The following is a 23,985-nucleotide window of genomic DNA, read 5'->3' as shown; positions in this document are numbered from 1 at the left end:
AATTAAAGTGGAAAAACACACTACAGGCTGATCCAACTTTGATGTAATGTCCTTAAAACAAGTCAAAATGAGGCTCAGTAGTGTGTGTGGCCTCCACGTGCCTGTATGACCTCCCTACAACGCCTGTGCATGCTCCTGATGAGGTGGCGGACGGTCTCCTGAGGGATCTCCTCCCATACCTGGACTAAAGCATCTGCCAACTCCTGGACAGTCTGTGGTGCAACGTGACGTTGGTGGATAGAGCGAGACATGATGTCCCAGATGTGCTCAATTGGATTCAGGTCTGGGGAACGGGCGGGCCAGTCCATAGCATCAATGCCTTCGTCTTGCAGGAACTGCTGACACACTCCAGCCACATGAGGTCTAGCATTGTCTTGCATTAGGAGGAATCCAGGGCCAACCGCACCAGCATATGGTCTCACAAGGGGTCTGAGGATCTCATCTCGGTACCTAATGGCAGTCAGGCTACCTTTGGCGAGCACATGGAGGGCTGTGCGGCCCTCCAAAGAAATGCCACCCCACACCATTACTGCCCCAATGCCAAATCGGTCATGCTGGAGGATGTTGCAGGCAGCAGAACGTTCTCCACGGCGTCTCCAGACTCTGTCACGTCTGTCACATGTGCTCAGTGTGAACCTGCTTTCATCTGTGAAAAGCACAGGGCGCCAGTGGCGAATTTGCCAATCTTGGTGTTCTCTGGCAAATGCCAAACGTCCTGCACGGTGTTGGGCTGTAAGCACAACCCCCACCTCTGGACGTCGGGCCCTCATATCACCCCCATGGAGTCTGTTTCTGACCATTTGAGCAGACACATGCACATTTGTGGCCTGCTGGAGGTCATTTTGCAGGGCTCTGGCAGTGCTCCTCCTGTTCCTCCTTGCACAAAGGCGGAGGTAGCGGTCCTGCTGCTGGGTTGTTGCCCTCCTACGGCCTCCTCCACGTCTCCTGATGTACTGGCCTGTCTCCTGGTAGCGCCTCCATGCTCTGGACACTACGCTGACTGACACAGCAAACCTTCTTGCCACAGCTCGCATTGATGTGCCATCCTGGATAAGCTGCACTACCTGAGCCACTTGTGTGGGTTGTAGACTACGTCTCATGCTACCACTAGAGTGAAAGCACCACCAGCATTCAAAAGTGACCAAAACATCAGCCAGGAAGCATAGGAACTGACAAGTGGTCTGTGGTCACCACCTGCAGAACCACTCCTTTATTGGGGGTGTCTTGCTAATTGCCTATAATTTCCACCTGTTGTCTATCCCATTTGCACAACAGCATGTGAAATTGATTGTCACTCAGTGTTGCTTCCTAAGTGGACAGTTTTATTTCACAGAAGTGTGATTGACTTGGAGTTACATTGTGTTGTTTAAGTGTTCCCTTTATTTTTTTGAGCAGTGTATTTAGTGCTGTTGTTCTAGCAATTGGTGGAAGTCTCAGTGATCAAACACCCACCTATCAGAAAAGCATAGCATCCTACAGATATTTCTATTGATTGACAGAATATTCCTTTAACTTGTAGCATTGCTTGTTAATGCTTTTTGCCAATGATAATAATGAAAATAAGGTGGGTTTTATACAGCCCTATTCAGTAGATCAAGGTTCACAAAAAGTGTTTATTCAGAACTGAAGGCACTCCACCTGTACTCTACAGCCCCATTCTCTCCCATCTGGTTTGCACTTAAATGGGTATTCCAACATTTTTAAGCCTCATGCAAAAAACGGATCCGCAAAAAATACAGATGACATCCGTGTGCATTCCGTATTTTGCAGAACGGAACAGCTCGCCCCTAATAGTACAGTCCTATCTTTGTCTGTAATGCGGACAATAATAGGACATGTTCTATTTTTTTGTGGAACAGAAATACGGACATACGGAAACTGAATGCACGTGGAGTACCTTCCGTTTTTTTTGCAGACAAATTAAAATGAATAGTTCAGTATAAGGTCCGCAAAAAAAACGGAACGGACACTCAATGAAAATACATTTGTGTGCATGAGGCCGTATACTGATAGCCTATCCTCAGGACAGGACATCAATATCGAGTCCCACACTCTGCATCCCTGGCGATTAGCTGTTTCAGAGGAGCTTCAGTGCCGAAACGACACAGCTCCGTCCAGTGTGCAGTGAACAGGCATTGTAACTGATAGCTCTGCTTCCGTTCACGTCAATAGCTGATAAGCGAGGGTGCTGGGTGTTGGGCTCCCGCCAATCTGATATTATTGTTCTGTCCTTAATCAATATTAAAATCCTGAAATACCCCTTTAAGGTGCTCCTACACACGTACCTACTGATTTTGATGGGATAAACTGACTATCTAATGTGCATAAGGCCTATTGCACACGACCGTATGGCTTTTTCAGTGTTTTGCGGTCCGTTTTTCACGGGTCTGTTCTTCAGTTTTTTGTTTCCTTTTCTGTTCCGTTTTTAGGTATGGCATATACAGTAATTACATAGAAAAAATTGGGCTGGGCATAACATTTTCAATAGATGGTTCCGCAAAAACGGAACGGATACGGAAGACATACGGATGCATTTCCGTATGTGTTCTGTTTTTTTTGCGGACCCATTGACTTGAATGGAACCACAGAACGTGATTTGCGGGCAATAATAGGACATGTTCTATCTTTCAACGGAACGGAAAAACGGAATGCATACGGAGTACATTCCGTTTTTTTATGCAGACCCATTGAAATGAATTGTTCAGTATACGGACCCTATACGGAACGCAGAAAACGGCCAGTAAATGGAAAAATAAAAACGGTCGTGTGCATGAGGCCTAAGGCCTAGGACCTCATGCACACGACCGTTGTTTTGGTCCGCATCCGAGCCACAGTATTTGCGGCTTGGATGCGGACCCATTCACTTCAATGGGGCCGCAAAAGATCCGGACAGCACTCAGTGTGCTTTCCGCATCCGTTGCTCCATTCCGTGGTCCGCAAAAAAAATATAACCTGTCCTATTCTTGTCCGTTTTGCAGACAAGAATAGGCAGTTATATTAATGGCTGTCCGCGCCGTTCCGCAAGTTGCGAAAACACATACTGATGCCATCCGTGTTTTGCGGATCCGCAATTTGCGGACCGCAAAACACACAACAGTCGTGTGCATGAGGCCAAAAAGTGTCAAAACTAACCTCTGACAGCAAAGAAATAAAGACAGCTCATGATCGATTTCAACATACCCGATCTTTTGTTTTTACAGGAGATGAGACTTTTTTCTTCAGCTACTTTTTTCTCCGTCATTTAAACCATAATAAACAGCTATAGCCTTACTATATGGAGAATAGAGCTTTTCTATGCTTAGAAAGCTAATACATATTACTAATGTCTTTATTATATACACTGCCTGTCCAAAAAAAAAGTCGCCACCTGGATTTAACTAAGCAAATAGTTATGAGCCTCCTATTGGATAATTACTGCATGGGCGATTATCTTTCAGCTAGTCACAACTTATTTAACCCCAACTGGTGGAATGAGTTGCTTCTCATTTCTTAAACAACCATGTCGAAAGACACATCTGGTGGTCGTGGAAAAGATGTTAGTCTGTTTGAGAAGGGTCAAATCATTGGCATGCATCAAGCAGAGAAAACATCTAAGGAGATTGCAGAAACTATTGAAATTGGGTTAAGAACTATCCAACGCATTATTAAAAACTGGAAGGATAGTGGGAACCCATCGCAATCGAGGAAGAAATGTGGCAGGAAAAAAATCCTGAATAATCGAGATCGGCGATCACTTAAACGTTTGGTGAAATCAAATCGAAGAAAAACAACTGTAGAACTCAGGGCTATGTTTAATAGTCAAAGTAAGAGCATTTCCACACACACAATGCGAAGGGAACTCAAGGGATTGGGACTGAACAGCTGTGTAGCCATAATAAAACCACTAATCAGTGAGGCAAACCAGCAAAAAAGGCTTCAGTTTGCTAGGGAGCATAAAGATTGGACTCTGCAGCAATGGAAGAAGGTCATGTGGTCTGATGAGTCCAGATTTAACCTGTTCCAGAGTGATGGGCGCATCAGGGTAAGAAGAGAGGCAGATGAAGTGATGCCCCCATCATGCCTAGTGCCTTCTGTACAAACCTGTGGGGGCAGTGCTATGATCTGGGGTTGCTGCAGTTGGTCAGGTCTAGGTTCAGCAACAGTATGTGCTCCAAGAATGAGGTCAGCCGACTACCTGAACATACTGAATGACCAGGTTATTCCATCAATGGATTTTTTCTTCCCTGATGGCACGGGCATATTCCAAGATGAAAATGCCAGGATTCATCGGGCTCAAATTGTGAAAGAGTGGTTCAGGGAGCATGAGACATCATTGTCACACATGGATTGGCCACCACAGAGTCTAGACCTTAACCCCATTGAGAATCTTTGGGATGTGCTGGAGAAGGCTTTGCGCAGCAGTCAGACTCTACCATCATCAATGCAAGATCTTGGTGAAAAATTAATGCAACACTGGATGGAAATAAATCTTGTGACATTGCAGAAGCTTATCGAAACAATGCCACAGCGAATGCGTGCCGTAATCAAAGCTAAAGGCTTTTTTTTGGTGGCGACTTTTTTTTTTGGGACAGGCAGTGAATATAATATATAATTATACAGTATATTGTGTCTGTGAATAAACCACAAATATGGATTAGCTTTCTGAGCATGAAAAACTCTATTCTCAATATAATAAGGGTATAGCTTTTTATTGTGAATAAACCACAAATATGGATTAGCTTTCTGAGCATGAAAAACTCTATTCTCAATATAATAAGGGTATAGCTTTTTTCTTATGGGTTAAAGGGGTTGTCTCACCTAAGACATTGGGGGCATATCGCTAGGATATGCCCCCAGTGTCTGACAAGTGCGGGTCCCACCTATGGGACCTGCACCTATCTTTCGAAAGGAGCCCATAAAATGCCGGTGGGCGCATGGCACATGCGTGGCTGCCCTCCATTCATTTCTATGGGAGCGCCAAAAATAGCCGAGCGGTGTGCCTGAGAAATGGGAAGTGCACTCTGCGAGCGCGGCCACCCTCCTTTCACTTCTATGGGGCTTAAGAAGCCAGCTCTAGGCGATTTTCGGCACTCCAACAGAAATGAATGGAGGGCAGCTGCACATGCGGGGTGCGTCCTCCGACACTTTGCAGGCTCTGTTCTAGAAATAGGTGCAGGACCAAGAGGTGGGACCCACACCTATCAGACATTGGGGGCATAACCTAGCGATATGCTCCCAATGTCTGAGATGAGTCAACCCCCTTAAAATGAGGCAGAAAACTCCGGTTTCTTCCACACTCCAAAGACATACTGATAGGGACCTTAGATTGTGAGCCCCACTGGGGACAGTTGGATGCTAATGTCTGTAAAGCGCTGCGGAATATAGTAGCGCTATGTAAGTGCATATAATAATAAATAAATAAATCTACATGCAAGTCTGGCCACTTACTTCCAGGCTACAGCCTTATAATATTGAGAAGAGTGGTTTTCTATACTTTCAGATTTTCGGCTCAACTGGGAGGAGCCTGCTCTTGTTGTCCTGGGCGTCTTCTTCTCCCAGGCTGGAGTGCTGGACAATCGCAGCACTCAGCTCATAGCCTGGGAGAAAAAAACCTCTCAGGCTATGAGCTGAGCGCTGTGATTGGCCAGCGCTACAGCCTGGGAGAAGGAGACGCCCAGGAGAACAAGAGCAGGCTCCTCCCGGTTGAGCCGAAAATCTGAAGATACCGGAACCTATACCGAGAGAACGAAGCGGCGCCCAGGGATAATATTAAGTGCAGGGAGATCCCTGGGCGCCGCTCTCCATGTCTGTATGCTTAGTTTAGATTTTTTATCGTAATGAAAAGGTACTCTTTAAAGGGAACCTGTCACCGGGATTTGATGCATAGAGCTGAGGACATGGGTTTCTAGATGGTCGCTAGCACATCCGCAATACCCAGTCCCCATAGCTCTGTGTGCTTTTATTGTGGGGAAAAAACGATTTGATCCATATGCAAATTACCCTGAGATGTGTCCTGTACGTGAGATGAGTCCAGCGTGAAGGAGCGCAGCACCGCCGCATCGTCAGACAGCCAGAGCGCTGTAATCTCGCAATGCGTGAGCTAGCGCATGCGCTGTTCCTTCCCTGAGGCTGATGCCAGCACAGGGAAGGAACATTATGAGGACACTTCGCATGCGCTAGCGCGCATCGCGAGATTACGGCGCTCTGGCTGTCTGACGTCGGGGAGCAAGGAGGAGATTCTGAGGATGCGGGACAGTGCTGGGCTCCTTCACGCTGGACTCATCTCACGTACAGGACACATCTCAGGATGTGTAAAAGCACACAGAGTTATGTCAGGAAGGGGTTAATAGGTCTGTGCAGTTTAAGCTTTGCTATGGAGCCCCATGATTTCTGTGTACACCCCTGGCTGTCTGCAATCCTTCTATGCCCTGTATGTACTACAGGGTACGCTAGTATATATCAACTGGCATGAAGTAGAGTTCTGGTTACATTGACTCAAACATAGCAAAATTCAAACTGGCCTTATGCTTCACTTCTAAGATGAAAATATACATACAAAATCTGACCTTTTGGGGTTTGTGAGTATGAATATAAGATTTCACAAATTCATATCGCTGTTCATACAGTGGTGGTCTAAAGCGTATGGGCTCCATGTGTCTAAAGAAGTCTTCTCATAGCTGAAAAAAATTAGATTAGCGATATTATTTTATCTATATTTTATTGCAAGAAACAATGCGATGATACAAATATTCTAATGCCAGTACACGGTCTGCTTTTCTATAGTGTGACAATGCATCTTCTTGCCTTACAAATCTAGATCTTAGTCGGGATTGTCTTCTTAGATTTTGTGAAATTTATATAGGTATTTTTATGGAATGGCAGCCTTATTAAAGTGGTATTCCGGTTATATAACATTATCCCTTAGACAACTATTAGACTGGTGGGGGTCATACCTCTGGGACACCCACCGATCATGAGAACAGGGACCTCATACTCTGTGGAGCTTCCCAAAGTGAACAGAGCGGAGATCCGGAGATTCCCACAGAAATTAATGGAGCGGCCAAGCACATGCCAAACCTGCTGCTCTGTTTATTTCATTTCTTTTTTTTTGGGGGGGGGGGCGCGGGGTTCCATGAGGTACGGGGTCCCAGAGGTAGGACCCCCGTCGATCTAATAGTTATCCCCTATCCTGTGGATATGGGATGTTACATAACGGAATACCCCTTTAAACAGAGTATGTCACTATGAAATTCACCGTTAAACTAGACACAATGCCTTGTAGGGCTAGCTCAACTGAATGTAATAATAATGACTTCATTCTGGAGAAAAAGTACTTTTAATCCATATGCAAATAAGTTAAGTGCACTGGGTCTAAGCCACTCTGTGCACCCTTGTTCCTCTTGCTTCCGCTGCCAGCCCCTCCCTCTCCTTTCTGATTGACAGGGCCAGGAAAGAAAGATGATGGTGCAGTAACCTGGCCGTTTAAATCAAGAAGAGGGAGGGACTAGCAGAGGAAACTGGAGGATCAATGATGTACAGAGTGGCTTGGGCCCACCCTCAGCGCACTTAACGGTTCATTAACATATACAGTAAAACTATTTTTTCTCCAAAATGAAGAGATTATTACATGAAATGTATCATTACAACTGAGCTAACCCTACAAGGCATTGTGCATCGTTTTAAAGGTCTTGGGGGGCATTTACTAAGACGACTTTTTACAATAAATCTGAGTTGTCCCCCTAGCACTGCTGTAGTATAGGGCTAAACTTTCATAATTTTGCAGGGACATGGAACCCAAAAATGGCCCCATTCCACCCCCATTCTGCCAATCTTTCCTACTTGGTGTGACAAAATATTGTTGCACATGCATTAAAATTGTCTTGTTTTTTCCAGAATAGTAAAAATACTCCTCTTACCATTTTTGAGGGGTGTTTTTAGGCGAAACTTAAAGTAATAGAAAAAAACAATAGTAGGCCTACATAATTTTAAGGGCTTGTTCACATCTGTGTTGGAGGCTCTGTCACAGATTCTGTCAAAGACCAGACTGATGGAGTATAAGTAACTCCATTTTGTCCTTTCAGCAACGTGTATTACATTACATTTGACCAGTGCATTTCCAAAATCCCCCTTCCCCCCTTTGGAATGTGAGAAACTTCCTGTGCGGTTTCAAGATACCCATAGATTCCTTAGTTTGTAAGTTTGAACAGTCCTACCTTATAGGGATATCTTGGCTCAAATGCATGCTGGCCTATGTGTATATACCTGATTGGTCAAATGCTGTTACTATAAGTCATCTATTATGTTAATGCAGAGCTCATGTGTGTTCATACTATAGGTCAAACAAATGCTAACATATGATTGGATGTCAAGGAAGCTCAACCCCCTCTATTATAACTGTTTGCCAACTGAGAAATAAACCAGAATGGATTGGAACTAGACACGTGTTCAGTGTTCATCTTATTCACTCTCCCGGTACCGGATAAGATTTAATTCAAGCTGATCACCGAAATCTTGTGTCAGGGACACATTAGGCAAAAGAGTCTATATTGCCTTACAGCTTTGGGGGCTCGTCTCGAGAGGGTCATCTTTGGGTCTGTTGCAAGAGACATCAATTTTTGTCTTCTTCGGACCTGGAGGCACTGACCAAAATCTCGAACCAAGTAAGTTGAACCATCTATTTATGATTTCGGTGGATTGCTGTGTCCGGGACACACGCAAAAAGCTCAGGGAGCTAAAGTTCATTATAAGAGGCTCAGGGAGTCCATATCGGTAGATAAAGTGCACTATGAAAGAAATCTGTTCAGGGAACAGAAGGTTACAAGCTTGGATTAACTCTTATGTATATATAGTATAAGTATTTTAAAAGTGATAAGATTATCTGTCTGTGTGAGATGTTGACCGTGTGGTAAGTGTACGGTCACTTCCCACTGTGAAATCATTCTGTTTCCATCACTGCCAACATGTAAACTTTATGTTGCATGGTCTAGTCCCACAAATTACTTCCTAGTTAACCCATGGGTAGACAATTTGGCAGGATGTGAGAATTGACAGTTAAAATGTAAAACAGAATGTTATGCCCGGCTGGCAACAGGGATGAAAATCTGTAAGAATCTGTGAAGTTAGAGCTTACAGACTGCGTACATTAGAAAGGGCTCTGGTGAATGAGAAAACAGAGCAGTGTCAGGAAGTTAATTGATGGCAAGGAAAAAAGTGCCCCAGTGTCTGCAATCAGAAAGGGCTTGTGTTAACCACCTCCGGAACGCCTAACGCAGATTCGCGTTCCGGAGGTGGCAGCGCTGCGCACAATCACGCATATACGCGTCATCTCGCGAGACGCGAGATTTCGCTCAAAGCCGGCCCGCGCATGCGCATCGCGGGCCGGCAAAATTTAAAGAACAAGTTCGTCACCAGCCTGCCAGCAACGATCATTGGCTGGCAGGCTGGCGATTTTCAAAAAATCCAATCACAAGTCATATAACAGATCATATTAGTAAATATGATCTGTTATATTGCTTGTCTGCTCCTCTGCTGGTCCTTTTCGTCGGTTGGATCCAGCAGAGGAGCAGACTGAACTGTGAGTACACCAAACACTACACCTTAGCCCCAGATCACCCCCCTGCACCCCAATTAACCCTTTGATCACCCCTTTGATCGCCCCTGTCAATCACTAGTGAAAGGAAAAAAAGTGATCAGTGTAAACTGTCACTTTTTTTTTTTCACTAGTATTGGCTGTTAGGTTTTAGGGATAGTTTAGGCCCCTTGGTTAGGTAGTTAGCGATCGGTTAGCGCCCAGCCCACCGCAGTCACTTATTCGCTGTTTAGCGTATCGCTAATCAGCATTTGTACTTTTATAGTATCTGTAAGTGATCAAAACTGATCACGGTCAAATCTATAATAGTATTAGTGTCACCTTAGCTCGCCCTCCACCCAAAACGCAGTGTTTGCCCGATCAGGCCTGATCGGTCGCCCACACGTGCGTTCACCCACGCCCGCCCCACCGCAGTGACAAAAAATTTATTTTTTTTTGATCACTGCACATTCATTTTACACGCACTGCGGCGATAAAAAAAATCAGTTTTGATATTTTTTATCAACCGCAGCGGCCTCTGGTACTTCGCTAGCCTCCCCTTTGTAAGACAGGTTTGCTTTTTTTCTTGGGTAGTCTCAGGGAATACCCCTAAATTTAGTAGTCCAAAATGTCAAACAGGGGGTATTCTTCTGAAGAGGCCTACAGGATTCTGACCCAGTCGGATGAGGAGTGGGAACCCTCATCTGACGAATCTAGCGGGTCAGAATATGAACCTGTGGAAAGCAGTGGCTCTCTAACCCAAAGTTCGGACGAGGAGGTGGAGGTCCCGGATAGCAGCAGGCGTACCAGGCCCCGTGTCGCTAGACCACAGGTTATGCAGGATCCGCTTCAAGAGCAGCAGAGTGGGGCTGTCGCTGCCGGATCACGTGGTGAGGCATACACCAGCAGCGCAGCCCTCCCTGGACCTAGTACCAGCACTGCCGTACAACATGGTGACATGGCGAGCACCAGAAGGGCAGTTGAAGCTGGTACGGTGGCACGTGCAGTAGTTACCCCGTCGCAGCCACCGCACAGACAGGCCCGTAGAGCCCCTAGAATCCCTGAGGTGCTGGCAAACCCTGATTGGCAGTCACCAACTTCAGCCGCACCATTAGTTCCCCCTTTCACCGCCCAGTCTGGAGTTCGGGTTGAGACGGCTCAAATCGGTTCGGCCCTGGGATTTTTTGAGCTGTTCTTGACTGCGGAGCTCTTGGACTTAGTCGTGGCAGAGACAAACCGGTATGCCACACAATTTATATCCACCAACCCGGGAAGCTATTATGCCCAGCCTTTCCGGTGGAAACCAGTCCAAGTTTCCAAACTTAAAATTTTTTTGGGCCTTCTCCTCAACATGGGTCTAACTAAAAAGCATGAATTGCGGTCATATTGGTCCACGAACCCGATTCATCACATGCCCATGTTCTCTGCTGCTATGTCCAGGGCACGATTTGAGGCCATCCTCCGTTTCCTGCATTTTAGCGACAACACCACCTCCCGTCCCAGAGGCCACCCAGCTTTTGACCGGCTCCACAAAATTCGGCACCTCATAGACCATTTCAACCAGAAATTTGCAGATTTGTATACCCCCGAGCAAAACATCTGCGTAGACGAGTCCCTAATACATTTTACCGGGCGCCTTGGCTTCAAACAATACATCCCAAGCAAGCGTGCCCGGTATGGGGTCAAATTGTATAAGCTCTGTGAAAGGGCCACAGGCTATACCCACAAATTTCGGATCTATGAGGGAAAAGATCAGACCCTGGAGCCGGTCGGTTGCCCTGACTACCTGGGGAGCAGTGGAAAGACAGTCTGGGACTTGGTGTCACCCTTATTCGGCAAGGGGTACCATCTTTATGTGGACAATTTTTACACAAGTGTGGCCCTCTTTAGGCATTTGTTTCTAGAACGGATTTGAGCCTGTGGCACCGCGCGAACTAGTCGCGTGGGCTTCCCCCAACGGCTCGTTACCACCCGTCTTGCAAGGGGGGAGAGGGCTGCCTTGTGTAATGAAGAACTGCTCGCGGTGAAATGGAGAGACAAGCGTGACGTTTACATGCTCTCCTCCATTCACGCAGACACGACAATCCAAATTGAGCGAGCAACCCGTGTCATTGAAAAGCCCCTCTGTGTCCACGACTATAATGCGCTCATGGGAGAGGTGGACTTCAATGACCAGATGTTGTCTCCGTATTTCGTTTCCCGCAGAACCAGACGCTGGTATAAGAAGGTGTCTGTATATTTAATTCAATTGGCGCTGTATAATAGTTTTGTTCTCTACAGTAAGGCTGGGAGAACAGGATCCTTCCTCAAATTCCAGGAAGAGATCATCGAGAACCTCCTGTATCCAGGAGGTTCCGTGGCCCCATCCACCAGTGTAGTTAGCCGTCTACACGAGCGACATTTCCCCAGTGTCGTTCCTGGTACCTCAACCCAACCGTCACCCCGAAAAAGATGTTGTGTCTGTAGCAGGAGTGGAATAAGGCGTGACACCCGCTATTTCTGTCCTGACCACCCTGCCCTATGCTTTGGTGAGTGTTTCCGGAAGTACCACACACAGGTACACCTAGCATAGGGATTGCATCTCACAGGACAGGCACACAGGGCTATTAGGGCCCTTTTACTCACAGCTGCTGCAAACCTCTCCTTTCACCTGGGATAAAGTGCATAACGTACTTCGCCACATCTTTGGGCGATTTGCGCTTTGCACATTGTCCCATGGGGAAGGAGAGGTTTGTTCTATAAAGGTAAAAAAACTAAACAAAAAAAAAATTACTGGTAAGTAAAAAAAAGTTAAAAAAGTTCAAAAAAAGTTAATATGTTCTGTTCTAAAGTTAATAAAGTTATTGCGTTGCGGTCTGGTTTTTTCTTTTTTGTTTTGTTTTTTTTACCTTCCAGGTGGACCAACCGATCGACTAGCTGCAGCACTGATGTGCATTCTGACAGAAGCATTGCGCTGCTGTCAGATTACACGCAAGTCGGTGTATGCGGCGCTGCAAGACGAGATTTCTCCTCTGCAGTAAAAGATACGTTTGCCGAGGCATATGAGCTGAGGAGGTGGCGGTGTTCATATACTTTGGCAAACACTTTGTATATATATATATTAAAAAAAATAAAAATCCCGGCAATGATTTATTCATCCACATCGATTGATGTGAATGGAGAAATCTGGTTTGCCAGGGCATACGAGCTAAGTGGGTATGGATGTTGGGCGGAGCTCCTATGTCCTGGCAGACGCCTTTCCCCTCCTTTTTCTTTTTTTGGCAGAGATTTTTTCATCCACATTGATCGATGCGAATGAAGAAATCTGTGCCGTTCATTTTTTTTCTTTCAGCCCAGAGGCTGAACGGAAAAAAAAAATCTCATTACCCGTATGCTCAATATAAGGAGAATAGCAGAAACTCCTAATGCTGGGCATACATGTAATGATTGCGGAGATTCTCAAATGCCAGGGCAGTACAAACACCCCACAAATGACCCCATTTTGGAAAGAAGACACCCCAAGGTATTCGCTGAGGGGCATATTGAGTCCATGAAAGATTGAAATTTTTGTCCCAAGTTAGCGGAAAGGGAGACTTTGTGAGAAAAAAATCCAAAAAATCTATTTCCGCTAACTTGTGCCAAAAATTTTTTGTTTCTATGAACTCGCCATGCCCCTCATTGAATACCTTGGGGTGTCTTCTTTCAAAAATGGGGTCACATGTGGGGTATTTATTAGGGATCGACCGATATTGATTTTTTAGGGCCGATACCGATACCGATAATTTGTGAACTTTCAGGCCGATAGCCGATAATTTATACCGATATTCTGGGAATTTTCATTTTTGAGAAAAAAAAAAATTCCTACACAAATCTGCTGAAAATTAATATGTTTATTGTTAATGTGTATTTTTTTGTTTATTGTTAATGTGTATTTTTTTTTTATAAATCTTTTTCATTTATACTTAATATTTTTGTGTTTTTTTTTTTACTAACTTTTAACCCCCTTAGGGACTAGAACCTTTGTCCTATTCACCCTGATAGATCTCTATCAGGGTGAATAGGATCTCACACTGTCCCTGCTGCTCTGTGCATAGTGCACACAGCAGCATGGAGCTGAACATGGCAGCCAGGGCTTCAATAGCGTCCTGGCTGCCATGGTAACCGATCGGAGCCCCAGGCTTACACAGCTGGGGCTCCGATCGGAGGAGCAGGGGAGAGGGGATCCTGTGGCCACTGCCACCAATGATTAATACTGGGTGGGTGGGGGGGGGGGGGCGCACTGCGCCACCAATGTTTTTACTATTAGCCGGGATTGGGATGGGGGTGGGGGGCGCACTGCGCCACCAATGATTAATACTGGGGGACTTGGGGGGGCGCACTGCGCCACCAATGAAGATAAGTCTCTCGATCATTCATATATAGGAGGCGGGAGCTGGCTGCAGAATCACATAGCCGGCTCCCGACCTCTATCAGCGGTAGCTGCGATCCGCGGCACCTGAGGAGTTAACTACCACGGACCGCAGCTATTGCTCATAGAGGTCGGGAGCCGGCTATGTGATTCTGCAGCCAGCTCCCGCCTCCTGTATATGAATGAATGAGAGGCTTATCTTCATTGGTGGCGCAGCGGCCACAGCCCCTCCCCTCCTCTTATGTTCTATCCCCTCATTGGCGGCAGCGGCAGCAGCAGCACAGGGGGAGGAGACACTGCTTCCTTCTCCCCTGTGCTGCGGAGGGAACACAGAGAGCGCTGAGAGCAGCGCGATCTGTGTTCCCCATACGTTATCGGTATATCGGCAAAATAGATGCCGATACCGATAACGTTCAAAATCCTCAATATCGGCCGATAATATCGGCCAAACCGATAATCGGTCGATCCCTAGTATTTATACTGCCCTGGCATTTTAGGGGCCCCAAAGCGTGAGAAGAAGTCTGGTATCCAAATGTCTAAAAATGCCCTCCTAAAAGGAATTTGGGCCCCTTTGCCCACCTAGGCTGCAAAAAGGTGTCACACATGTGGTATCTCCGTATTCAGGAGAAGTTGGGGAATGTGTTTTGGGGTGTCATTTTACATATACCCATGCTGGGTGAGATAAATATGTTAGTCAAATGCCAACTTTGTATAAAACAATGGGAAAAGTTGTTTTTTGCCAAGATATTTCTCTCACCCAGCATGGGTATATGTAAAATGACACCCCAAAACACATTCCCCAACTTCTCCTGAATACGGAGATACCACGTGTGACACTTTTTTGCAGCCTAGGTGGGCAAAGGGGCCCACATTCCAAAGAGCACCTTTCGGATTTCACAGGTCATTTACCTACTTACCACACATTTGGGCCCCTAGAATGCCAGGGCAGTATAACTACCCCACAAGTGACCCCATTTTGGAAAGAAGACACCCCAAGGTATTCCGTGAGGGGCATGGCGAGTTCCTAGAATTTTTTATTTTTTGTCACAAGTTAGTGGAAAATTATGATTTATTTTTTTCTTACAAAGTCTCATATTCCACTAACTTGTGACAAAAAAAAAAAAAATTCTACGAACTCGCCATGCCCCTCACGGAATACCTTGGGGTGTCTTCTTTCCAAAATGGGGTCACTTATGGGGTAGTTATACTGCCCTGGCATTCTAGGAGCCCAAATGTGTGGTAAGGAGTTTGAAATCAAATTCTGTAAAAAATGACCAGTGAAATCCGAAAGGTGCTCTTTGGAATATGGGCACCTTTGCCCACCTAGGCTGCAAAAAAGTGTCACACATCTGGTATCTCCGTATTCAGGAGAAGTTGGGGAATGTGTTTTGGGGTGTCATTTTACATATACCCATGCTGGGTGAGAGAAATATCTTGGCAAAAGACAACTTTTACCATTTTTTTATACAAAGTTGGCATTTGACCAAGATATTTATCTCACCCAGCATGGGTATATGTAAAATGACACCCCCAAAACACATTCCCCAACTTCTCCTGAATGCGGAGATACCAGATGTGTGACACTTTTTTGCAGCCTAGGTGGGCAAAGGGGCCCATATTCCAAAGAGCACCTATCGGATTTCACTGGTCATTTTTTACAGAATTTGATTTCAAACTCCTTACCACACATTTGGGCCCCTAGAATGCCAGGGCAGTATAACTACCCCACAAGTGACCCCATTTTGGAAAGAAGACACCCCAAGGTATTCCGTGAGGGGCATGGCGAGTTCGTAGAATTTTTTATTTTTTGTCACAAGTTAGTGGAAAATTATGATTTTTTTTTTTTCTTACAAAGTCTCATATTCCACTAACTTGTGACAAAAAATAAAAAATTCTAGGAACTCGCCATGCCCCTCACGGAATACCTTGGGGTGTCTTCTTTCCAAAATGGGGTCACTTGTGGGGTAGTTATACTGCCCTGGCATTCTAGGGGCCCAAATGTGTTTTGGGGTGTCTTTTTACATATACCCATGCTGGGTGAGATAAATATCTTGGTCAAATGCCAACTTTGTATAAAAAAAATGGGAAAAGTTGTCTTTTGCCAAGATATTTCTCTCACCCAGCATGGGTATATGTAAAATGACACCCAAAAACACATTCCCCAACTTCTCCTGAGTACGGAGATACCAGATGTGTGACATTTTTTTGCAGCCTAGGTAGGCAAAGGGGCCCATATTCCAAAGAGCACCTTTCGGATTTCACTGGTCATTTTTTACAGAATTTGATTTCAAACTCCTTACCACACATTTGGGCCCCTAGAATGCCAGGGCAGTATAACTACCCCACAAGTGACCCCATTTTGGAAAGAAGACACCCCAAGGTATTCCGTGAGGGGCATGGCGAGTTCCTAGAATTTTTTATTTTTTGTCACAAGTTAGTGGAATATGAGACTTTGTAAGAAAAAAAAAAAATCATAATTTTCCACTAACTTGTGACAAAAAATAAAAAATTCTACGAACTCGCCATGCCCCTCACGGAATACCTTGGGGTGTCTTCTTTCCAAAATGGGGTCACTTGTGGGGTAGTTATACTGCCCTGGCATTCTAGGGGCCCAAATGTGTGGTAAGGAGTTTGAAATCAAATTCTGTAAAAAATGACCAGTGAAATCCGATAGGTGCTCTTTGGAATATGGGCCCCTTTGCCCACCTAGGCTGCAAAAAAGTGTCACACATCTGGTATCTCCGCATTCAGGAGAAGTTGGGGAATGTGTTTTGGGGGTGTCATTTTACATATACCCATGCTGGGTGAGATAAATTTCTTGGTCAAATGCCAACTTTGTATAAAAAAATGGTAAAAGTTGTCTTTTGCCAAGATATTTCTCTCACCCAGCATGGGTATATGTAAAATGACAATCTATAGGGACGATCTATAGCCCTGGAAAATGGTCAGTTAAAAGAGAAGTGTATTGAAGGATAATAATAGGCTGGTACATACTGAGTTATGGTTTAAAGTGTCCATGGAAGTAACTGAGAGAAATTGAAAGTTGGAGAAATGAGTAGCATTTCTTATTACAAGGTGGAGGATTTTGAATCCTATAGAGAACAAAGAAGTTGCCATGTGGCATCCCTTCCCCCAACACATCTGCTGTAAATTCCAAAATGTCACTTGTAGTTCCACAGGAACTTTTCCTGTTCTCTCTGAAATGTGCTCAGAGAGAACTCCCTCCCATCTCACATCCCCCTCCTGTGCTCAGGAATTCCATATGGGGGTTGGGGAGAGGGCTGGTAATTGGTAATGCATCTGCAGACTGTGAAGATACTAGTGTATGTTATCTATAGATCTTCCAGACAGGGCTCCAGCATTGGATTAGATCCAATGATATTTGCAAATCCACTAGTCAAGAAAGTGCCCACAGTAATTGTGCTATGATGCCAATTGGAAGTGTCCAATCCTATCAATCTAAGGTTGCACCCATTCTAAGTCCTTATTCAGATATGAGTAAAAGGTTGAGGAATATTTGGGACAGTTGAACGTCCTGTGATGGATTGCTTTACTTCCCCTGCCTAAACATTCCTGAGATAAGAGACGCAAGGCAAAGGAAATGGGGGAAGGGGAATTATATAGAATAAGTGGCGATGTGTGTAACACTAAACTAAAACAACATGGCATATAAGATGATTTGAATTTTAACAAAATTACTGTATGATTATAACATGTATATTGTCTTCTTATAAGAGTTGATTAATCACACAGTGAAGACCAGAAGATATTGGAAAAAGCAGCTCAATAGTGACAGACCATTAGCAATTCTGGGTGTGGTGTGGATATCTGTTTCCAGGAAAGCTGTGCTTGTCTGTGCTGCAAGTTTTGGAATGTAACAAAGAAATTGTGTGACTGGATTGAAAGATACATGATTCAGTGGAATGTGAATGGGTGTGGCTTTGAGTTGTAGTTGAGGCGAATATGTGTGAAGACTGATTATGAGCTGTTTGTGAACATGAGTACATGAAAACATGAAAAAATGAATGCGTATGGAGTACGGTATTTGTTTTTTTAAATAATATGCGCATTGAGAATTTTATTTTATTTTTCTTGGAAGTTTTTGGTTTTTATTGGTACCAACAGCATTGATCAAGCTGTACATTTTTTTTTATTTATTGAAGTCAATGAAAAGTTTTTATGGGCCCTTTGTGTGTTCATGTCTGTATTGTCAAATCTGTTTGTTTCAATGTTTGCAGTTACGTGTTACATGTTAAGTGTTGTGCTTAACATCAGAGCTCTGTTCTTATGGACAGCTGGGATACTAATGACGGACAGAAGGAGGACCACAGCGTCCGACTAAAAGGGGTGGACTTAGATGACTCAGAGTGGGAGGAAGGAAGTGTGAGCCTTCTATGTGAATTAATGGGGTTTTGACAAAACCTTTCAAAACTGACTTACTACCACTCGAGACCATGGACAGGGAATACATCACAGATCATGTATTTAGCATTATACTAGATTGCCCAGTCAGCCTGTTAGGGAGAGATTTGTTCATTAAGCTTGACTTGCAGGTATCAGCAAAGAATCAGGGCATAAGAGTACACTCAGATCTCATTCCAATCTCTACACCAGTGCCACTGATTCTTGCAAACATACAGGACCACCCAGAACTTAATAACATTAACCCTGCATTATGGTCTTCAAATGAATATGACACAGGATTCATAGATTGCACACTTCACAAAGCTACTGTGAAACCAGGTGTCATCTCAGTGTTCCAGAAACAATACCCGTTGTCAAAAGAGAAACTTGATGGACTTAGGCCAATGATAGAAGAATTCCTACAAAAGGGAATCCTAGAAGAGGTGATTTCACCCTACAGCACGCCCGTGAATCCAGTGACAAAGGCAGATGGTGCGACCCGCTTTGTACAGGATTTAAGGGCCATCAACAACATCATTGTGCCTATAGCCCCTGTTGTGCCTGATGTCACTCAATTATTATCTGCCATTCCAGCAGACGCTGTTTGGTTCAGTGTGATAGATTTGAAGAATGCTTTCTTCTCTATCCCAGTTGATAAGATAACCAGACTACTTTTTGTTTTCCTTTGACAGACCGGATATTCTGATTCACCTGTAGTGTACAGCATAGTCCTCCGAGCGATGTTAAAACCATGGTACCCCCCAAGGTTCTGTGCTGTTGCAATATGTTGATGATTTGTTACTGTGTAGCATGTCAGCGGAGGCCAGCATTCAGGATGGTTTACAATGGTTGTCAGGATGTGGTCACAAAGTGACACTTAAGAAAATGCAATGGTGTAAAATGCAGGTTGAATACTTGGGCTTTGTCCTCACAAAAGGTGAACGGAGAATCAGCGCAGAAAGAGTCCAGTCTATTGCGGGCCTGGTCACCCAGCACACCAAGAAAGAAATGTTATCTTTCCTTGGTATGATAAACTACTGTAGACAATGGATTCCTGATTGCTCCTATTATGACAATGTTTTGAGGCAAGCCACTCTGGAAGAAAATCTAGATTTGATTAAATGGTCTTCTGAAAATGTACAATGCATTTGATTATCTGAAATGTTCACTCATGTCGAGTCCAGGGCTGGGCCTCAATGACTATAATATGCCCTTCCACATGTTTGCACGCCAAAATTGTAAAACCATGGCGGGTGTACTGACACAAGAAAACGGAGGCAAGTTGCGTCCTTGTGTGTTTTTTTCAAAGGTAATGCCCACCCCTGTTCAAGGGATGCCGGCATGTCTGTGTTCTCTTGCAGCCTGTGCTATGATGGTAGAGTTGGAAAATTCTTTCACAATTTGACATTACACCATTTTGCACACCACTCATGATGTTGTAGGCATACTCAAGGACATCCACACTCAACACAGTAGGCAGCTGAGCTCATTGCACTCACTAGGACATCTATTCTACATACTGATAGACCTGTCACCATCTATACTGATAGTAGGTACGCACATGGGGTAGTGTGGGACCATGGTATGATTTGGTAGAGGAGAGGATTCACGGCAGCAGATGGTAAGGATCATGTCTCACAGGGCAATGCACTGGCAGATAAGGTGGCGAAATGAGTGGCAAAATGCAACCTCACAGGTTTGTGCAACCATTGGGAGATGCCATGTCTGGCACCTCCAACCCCTGAGATGTTGCAATTGCTTACTGATCTTCAGTGGTATGCCACTGAACAGGGACAGTAAGACTGGTGTTATCCAGTATTGCAGAAAAATCCTCAGACAGGATTATTCTGCGAAGAGGGGAAGCTATGCATTCCCCAACACAGTGCTTCCATCTTAATAGCACATTTCCACGGAGTAGGACATAAACAGCATTGAGATACTCATGGGTAGGCCTTTCCCCACACCATGGGCAAGACGCCCCCTGGTAGTGCAGGAAGGGGACTTGGACCTGATCAGAGAGGAGTAATAATCTGATCAAGGTCCTCAGTAGAACTGAAAAAATAAGTTGCTTGTAAGTCTCCCTCTCTTCCACAGGAACCCACCCACCCCATACAGGGTGGGGGATGAGGTGGTGGTCGAAACACTGAAGAAAGGAAGAGCTCAAGGTGATTTCATATATGGCCCACCTACTACCGTGGTTGTAGTAACCAGAACAGCTGTGCTGACTGAACAATCTCCAATTTGGATCCACGCCACCCGAGTGAAAGTGAAGCTTGTGAGAGAAAGAGAGGTACTAACGGAGGCAGACAGCCTTGACCTCGAAGAAGATACAGAAGGGGTACTAACGGAGGCAGACAGCCTTGACCCCCAACGAGATGACGCAGTCGGGAAATTCCTCAAGATGGCTGAAATATAGTGCCTTGATAATTGCAGTTTTGTGTCTCCTATTCACTGTCCCATGGCTGTGGAACAGACAGACATACCTGAAAACAGAATGCAGAGGGGAAGATAATCTGTGGAAGACAAAGGAGAACTTATGGTTGTACATGGCCAAAACTCTGAACTTAACTGACTTTTGTCTCCGAACCACTTTATATGCATTTAACATTTTGGAGACATGTCTGGTAGCAGTCCCCACCCCAGTAGATGTATGGACGGGGCTCCTACGTTCCCAATGGAATGACACAGACTTGGAGGATCATGATGTTAAATATGGATATGTAAATCCTTATCATGCTTGTTATGACTGTCCTACATATGAGACTCTGCAAAGTAATATGATAAAAATAATTACAGGTCTTGTTACAGCCACAGAAATATGTTACAAGTTCTCCTGCGATGAGGAACTATTGCCTCCCTGCATACAAGCAAAAATGCAGAATAAGACTAAACCAAATATTTGTGATAGAGATTTAGGTAGTTGTAAAAAGATAGTATCAGGAAAGAATATGCAATGTAATATTACTAAAACAGTACCATCCCTAGACAAACATGTACCTCTACCAGCAGGATGGGTATTGGCCTGTGGAAATACTAGTTACACATACATACCAGCCAATATTACAGAGGGACCCTGTACAATAGCCAGGTTGACATTAACAATGATATCACTAGTCCCAGCAATGCAGACACGACACACGAGAGACACTTCCCTACAGTTACCAGAAAATTGTGATTATAGTGTGAATCTCCTCTCTAGATCAGAATACATGAGTTTAGGGACGTCTTTGATAGGGGTACCAGGGTTGGCCATATATAACCACAGGACAATATCAAAACTTGCCTGTTTTATGGTAAAACAGATAAATGTCACTAGTGCAGTTCTGCAAGATATGCTGCTGGATATACAATCATATAAAAAGGCTATCTTGCAGAATAGGGCAACTATTGACTATTTATTGCTCCAACATGGTGTAGGATGCTCAGCGTTCGCAGGGATGTGTTGTTTCAATGTATTAGATCACTCCCGTGGAATAAAAGATAAAATAGGCCAATTAGAAGAGATGATAAAACATATAAAACAAGATGTTGACCAAGGTTGGTGGGACTGGCTTTTTGGCTGGATACCTAACTTTGGTCAAATAAGATATGTTTTAGGAGTGGCACTCGCCGTGGCCGCTGCAATAGTGTGTCTCTGCTGTTGTCTACAGTGTGTGCCCTCCCTTCTTACCATATGTAAAAATGTGGCCGAAAGAGGGGTACACTCAACATTCCTCTATACACCGGTAGAGGTAGAAGAGGTAAACACAACCTCAACAAAGCCTGAGGATTATACTCCTGAAGGGTATATGGAATACCTAAAGGCTTATAAGCAAACAAAGGAAGAGCAGAGAAAGAACCATATAGTATAAGCTGGGCAGAGGAAGACATTCGGGAGCAGATCTTGTCCCTTTCCAGCGGGGGCCTGTTATCTCTCCACATGCGCAGGGTCCTCCTTCCCTTTCTGTGTGGAAACTGACTGCGCACTACAGAGCACGCTGCACGTCGACTTCAACGCGAAGCCGCAGCGCTGTGCTCTGTTCCCGGCCTGCAGGGGGGGCAGAGCTTGGAACCCACGTGTGCGCGTGCGCGCTGATGACGTCAGACGCAGCGCCTGCTGTAAAAAGCTTCCAGTGTGGTGTTCCTCCTCCAGAATAGGATGTCAGCTCCTGATGCCCCTGCAGGCCATATGGATTCTACAGACCCAACTCCAACCGTGAGTTCCCCTCTGGGGAGAATATGTATCACTCTGACATGCTTAATGTGTATGGTCTCCTGATACCTGGTTGCTCCTCTCCTATAGGGAGTGAAAGAGCCTAAAATTAAATCCAAAGTCTCTAGATGTGCAACTTGTACCAAGAGACTTCCTGAAAATCACAAAAAGAAGCTCTGTCAGTCTTGCATTAATGAGCTTGTAAAAGAAGAGCAACCATCGATCCTTATGTAAGTTAAATCTATGATCCAGAACGAGATAAAATCCTTCCTGGCCTCCCTCAAATCCATTCCTCCTGCTCCACCTGCGAAAAGGTCTAAGATGTCCGTTCCATCCTCCTCTGACGCAGAGGACATGGACGAGGAGGCTTCCACCTCTAGACAGAACATTGCTATTGATGTTCTATCACAGGGAGAAATTGCGGAAGATAGTAAAAAATATTTTTTCTCTTCTGAGGATATGGAGGAATTATTGGGAGCTGTAAGAACTACCATGGGCATTGAGGAAATACAAAAGCCCCGGTCGGTCCAGGATGAGAAGTTTGGAGGACTTAGAGCAAAGAAATCCAAAGTGTTCCCAGTAAATTAAAATATTAAAGATATGATTCTGGACTAGTGGACGGATCCAGAAAGGAGATTAGGTGTCTCTAGGGAGTTTAGGAACAGGCTGTTTGATCAAGCTGAAGTAAAAATCTTTAATGAAACACCAAAGATTGATGTCCAGGTAGCGAAAGTTGTCAAAAAGACCTCCCTTCCATTTGAGGATTCCTCTCAACTACAGGATCCAATGGAAAGGAAGGCTGATGCTCTACTGAAAAAATCCTGGTAAACATCCATGTTTGGAATAAAAACGAACATAGCGGCAACATCAGTGGCTAGATCCATGTATTTTTGGCTCAACGAATTAGAAAACCATATTAAAAACAAGACTTCTAGAGAGGAAATCCTAAACTCTATTCCCCTTCTCAAGTCAGCCACAGCGTTCTTAGCGGATGTTTCAGCTGAGTCCGTTAGGTTTGCCGCTAAAGATGCGTCTCTCTCTAATTCAGCGAGAAGAGCATTGTGGATGAAGTCTTGTGGGGGAGATAGAACATCTAAAGCTAAGTTATGCTCTAACAATCATTGGGATTAATACTTGGATATTCTGTCACCTATATATCAAAGAAGATTTAAACAGCTAAAGAAAGTGACTTTTAAAAATACCTTTATTATATTTAGAGAGGGTATCGGTATATGTATACCACTATATTGTGCAAGGAGACATGCAGATACTTGAATTTATTACAGGGGAGTAATTACCCCCATGAAGAAATCCATAGTAACAGGATAGAAAAAGGGAAGTCGGAGGAGAGGACCAAGGTCTTATAGAACAGGCAAGGGCAGACTGATCTCACCCTATTTGCCCTATAGACTGCTTAGCCCAGGGAGACCCCCTGATGGTGGAGGTTCCCTGTCC

At 44.6% G+C, this 23,985-nt stretch overlaps 1 protein-coding gene across 1 annotated transcript in view; it reads right to left on the bottom strand.

Annotated features, from left to right (window-relative positions):
- The window catches only part of HENMT1 (HEN methyltransferase 1), an 80,566-nt gene that overhangs the window by 41,730 nt on the left and 14,851 nt on the right, over positions 1–23,985 (bottom strand). Inside the window, exon 2 of the mRNA XM_040407096.1 lies at positions 6,546–6,656. Coding sequence (XP_040263030.1) covers positions 6,546–6,632 — 87 coding nt within the window. The 5' untranslated portion in view covers positions 6,633–6,656. The remainder of the gene's footprint in view (positions 1–6,545; positions 6,657–23,985) is intronic.

Source organism: Bufo bufo, chromosome 9 (assembly GCF_905171765.1).
Source record: "Bufo bufo chromosome 9, aBufBuf1.1, whole genome shotgun sequence".
NCBI lineage: Eukaryota > Metazoa > Chordata > Amphibia > Anura > Bufonidae > Bufo > Bufo bufo.
The sequence above is the reverse complement of the archived record's forward strand: the minus strand, read 5'-3'. Positions and strand labels throughout refer to the sequence as shown.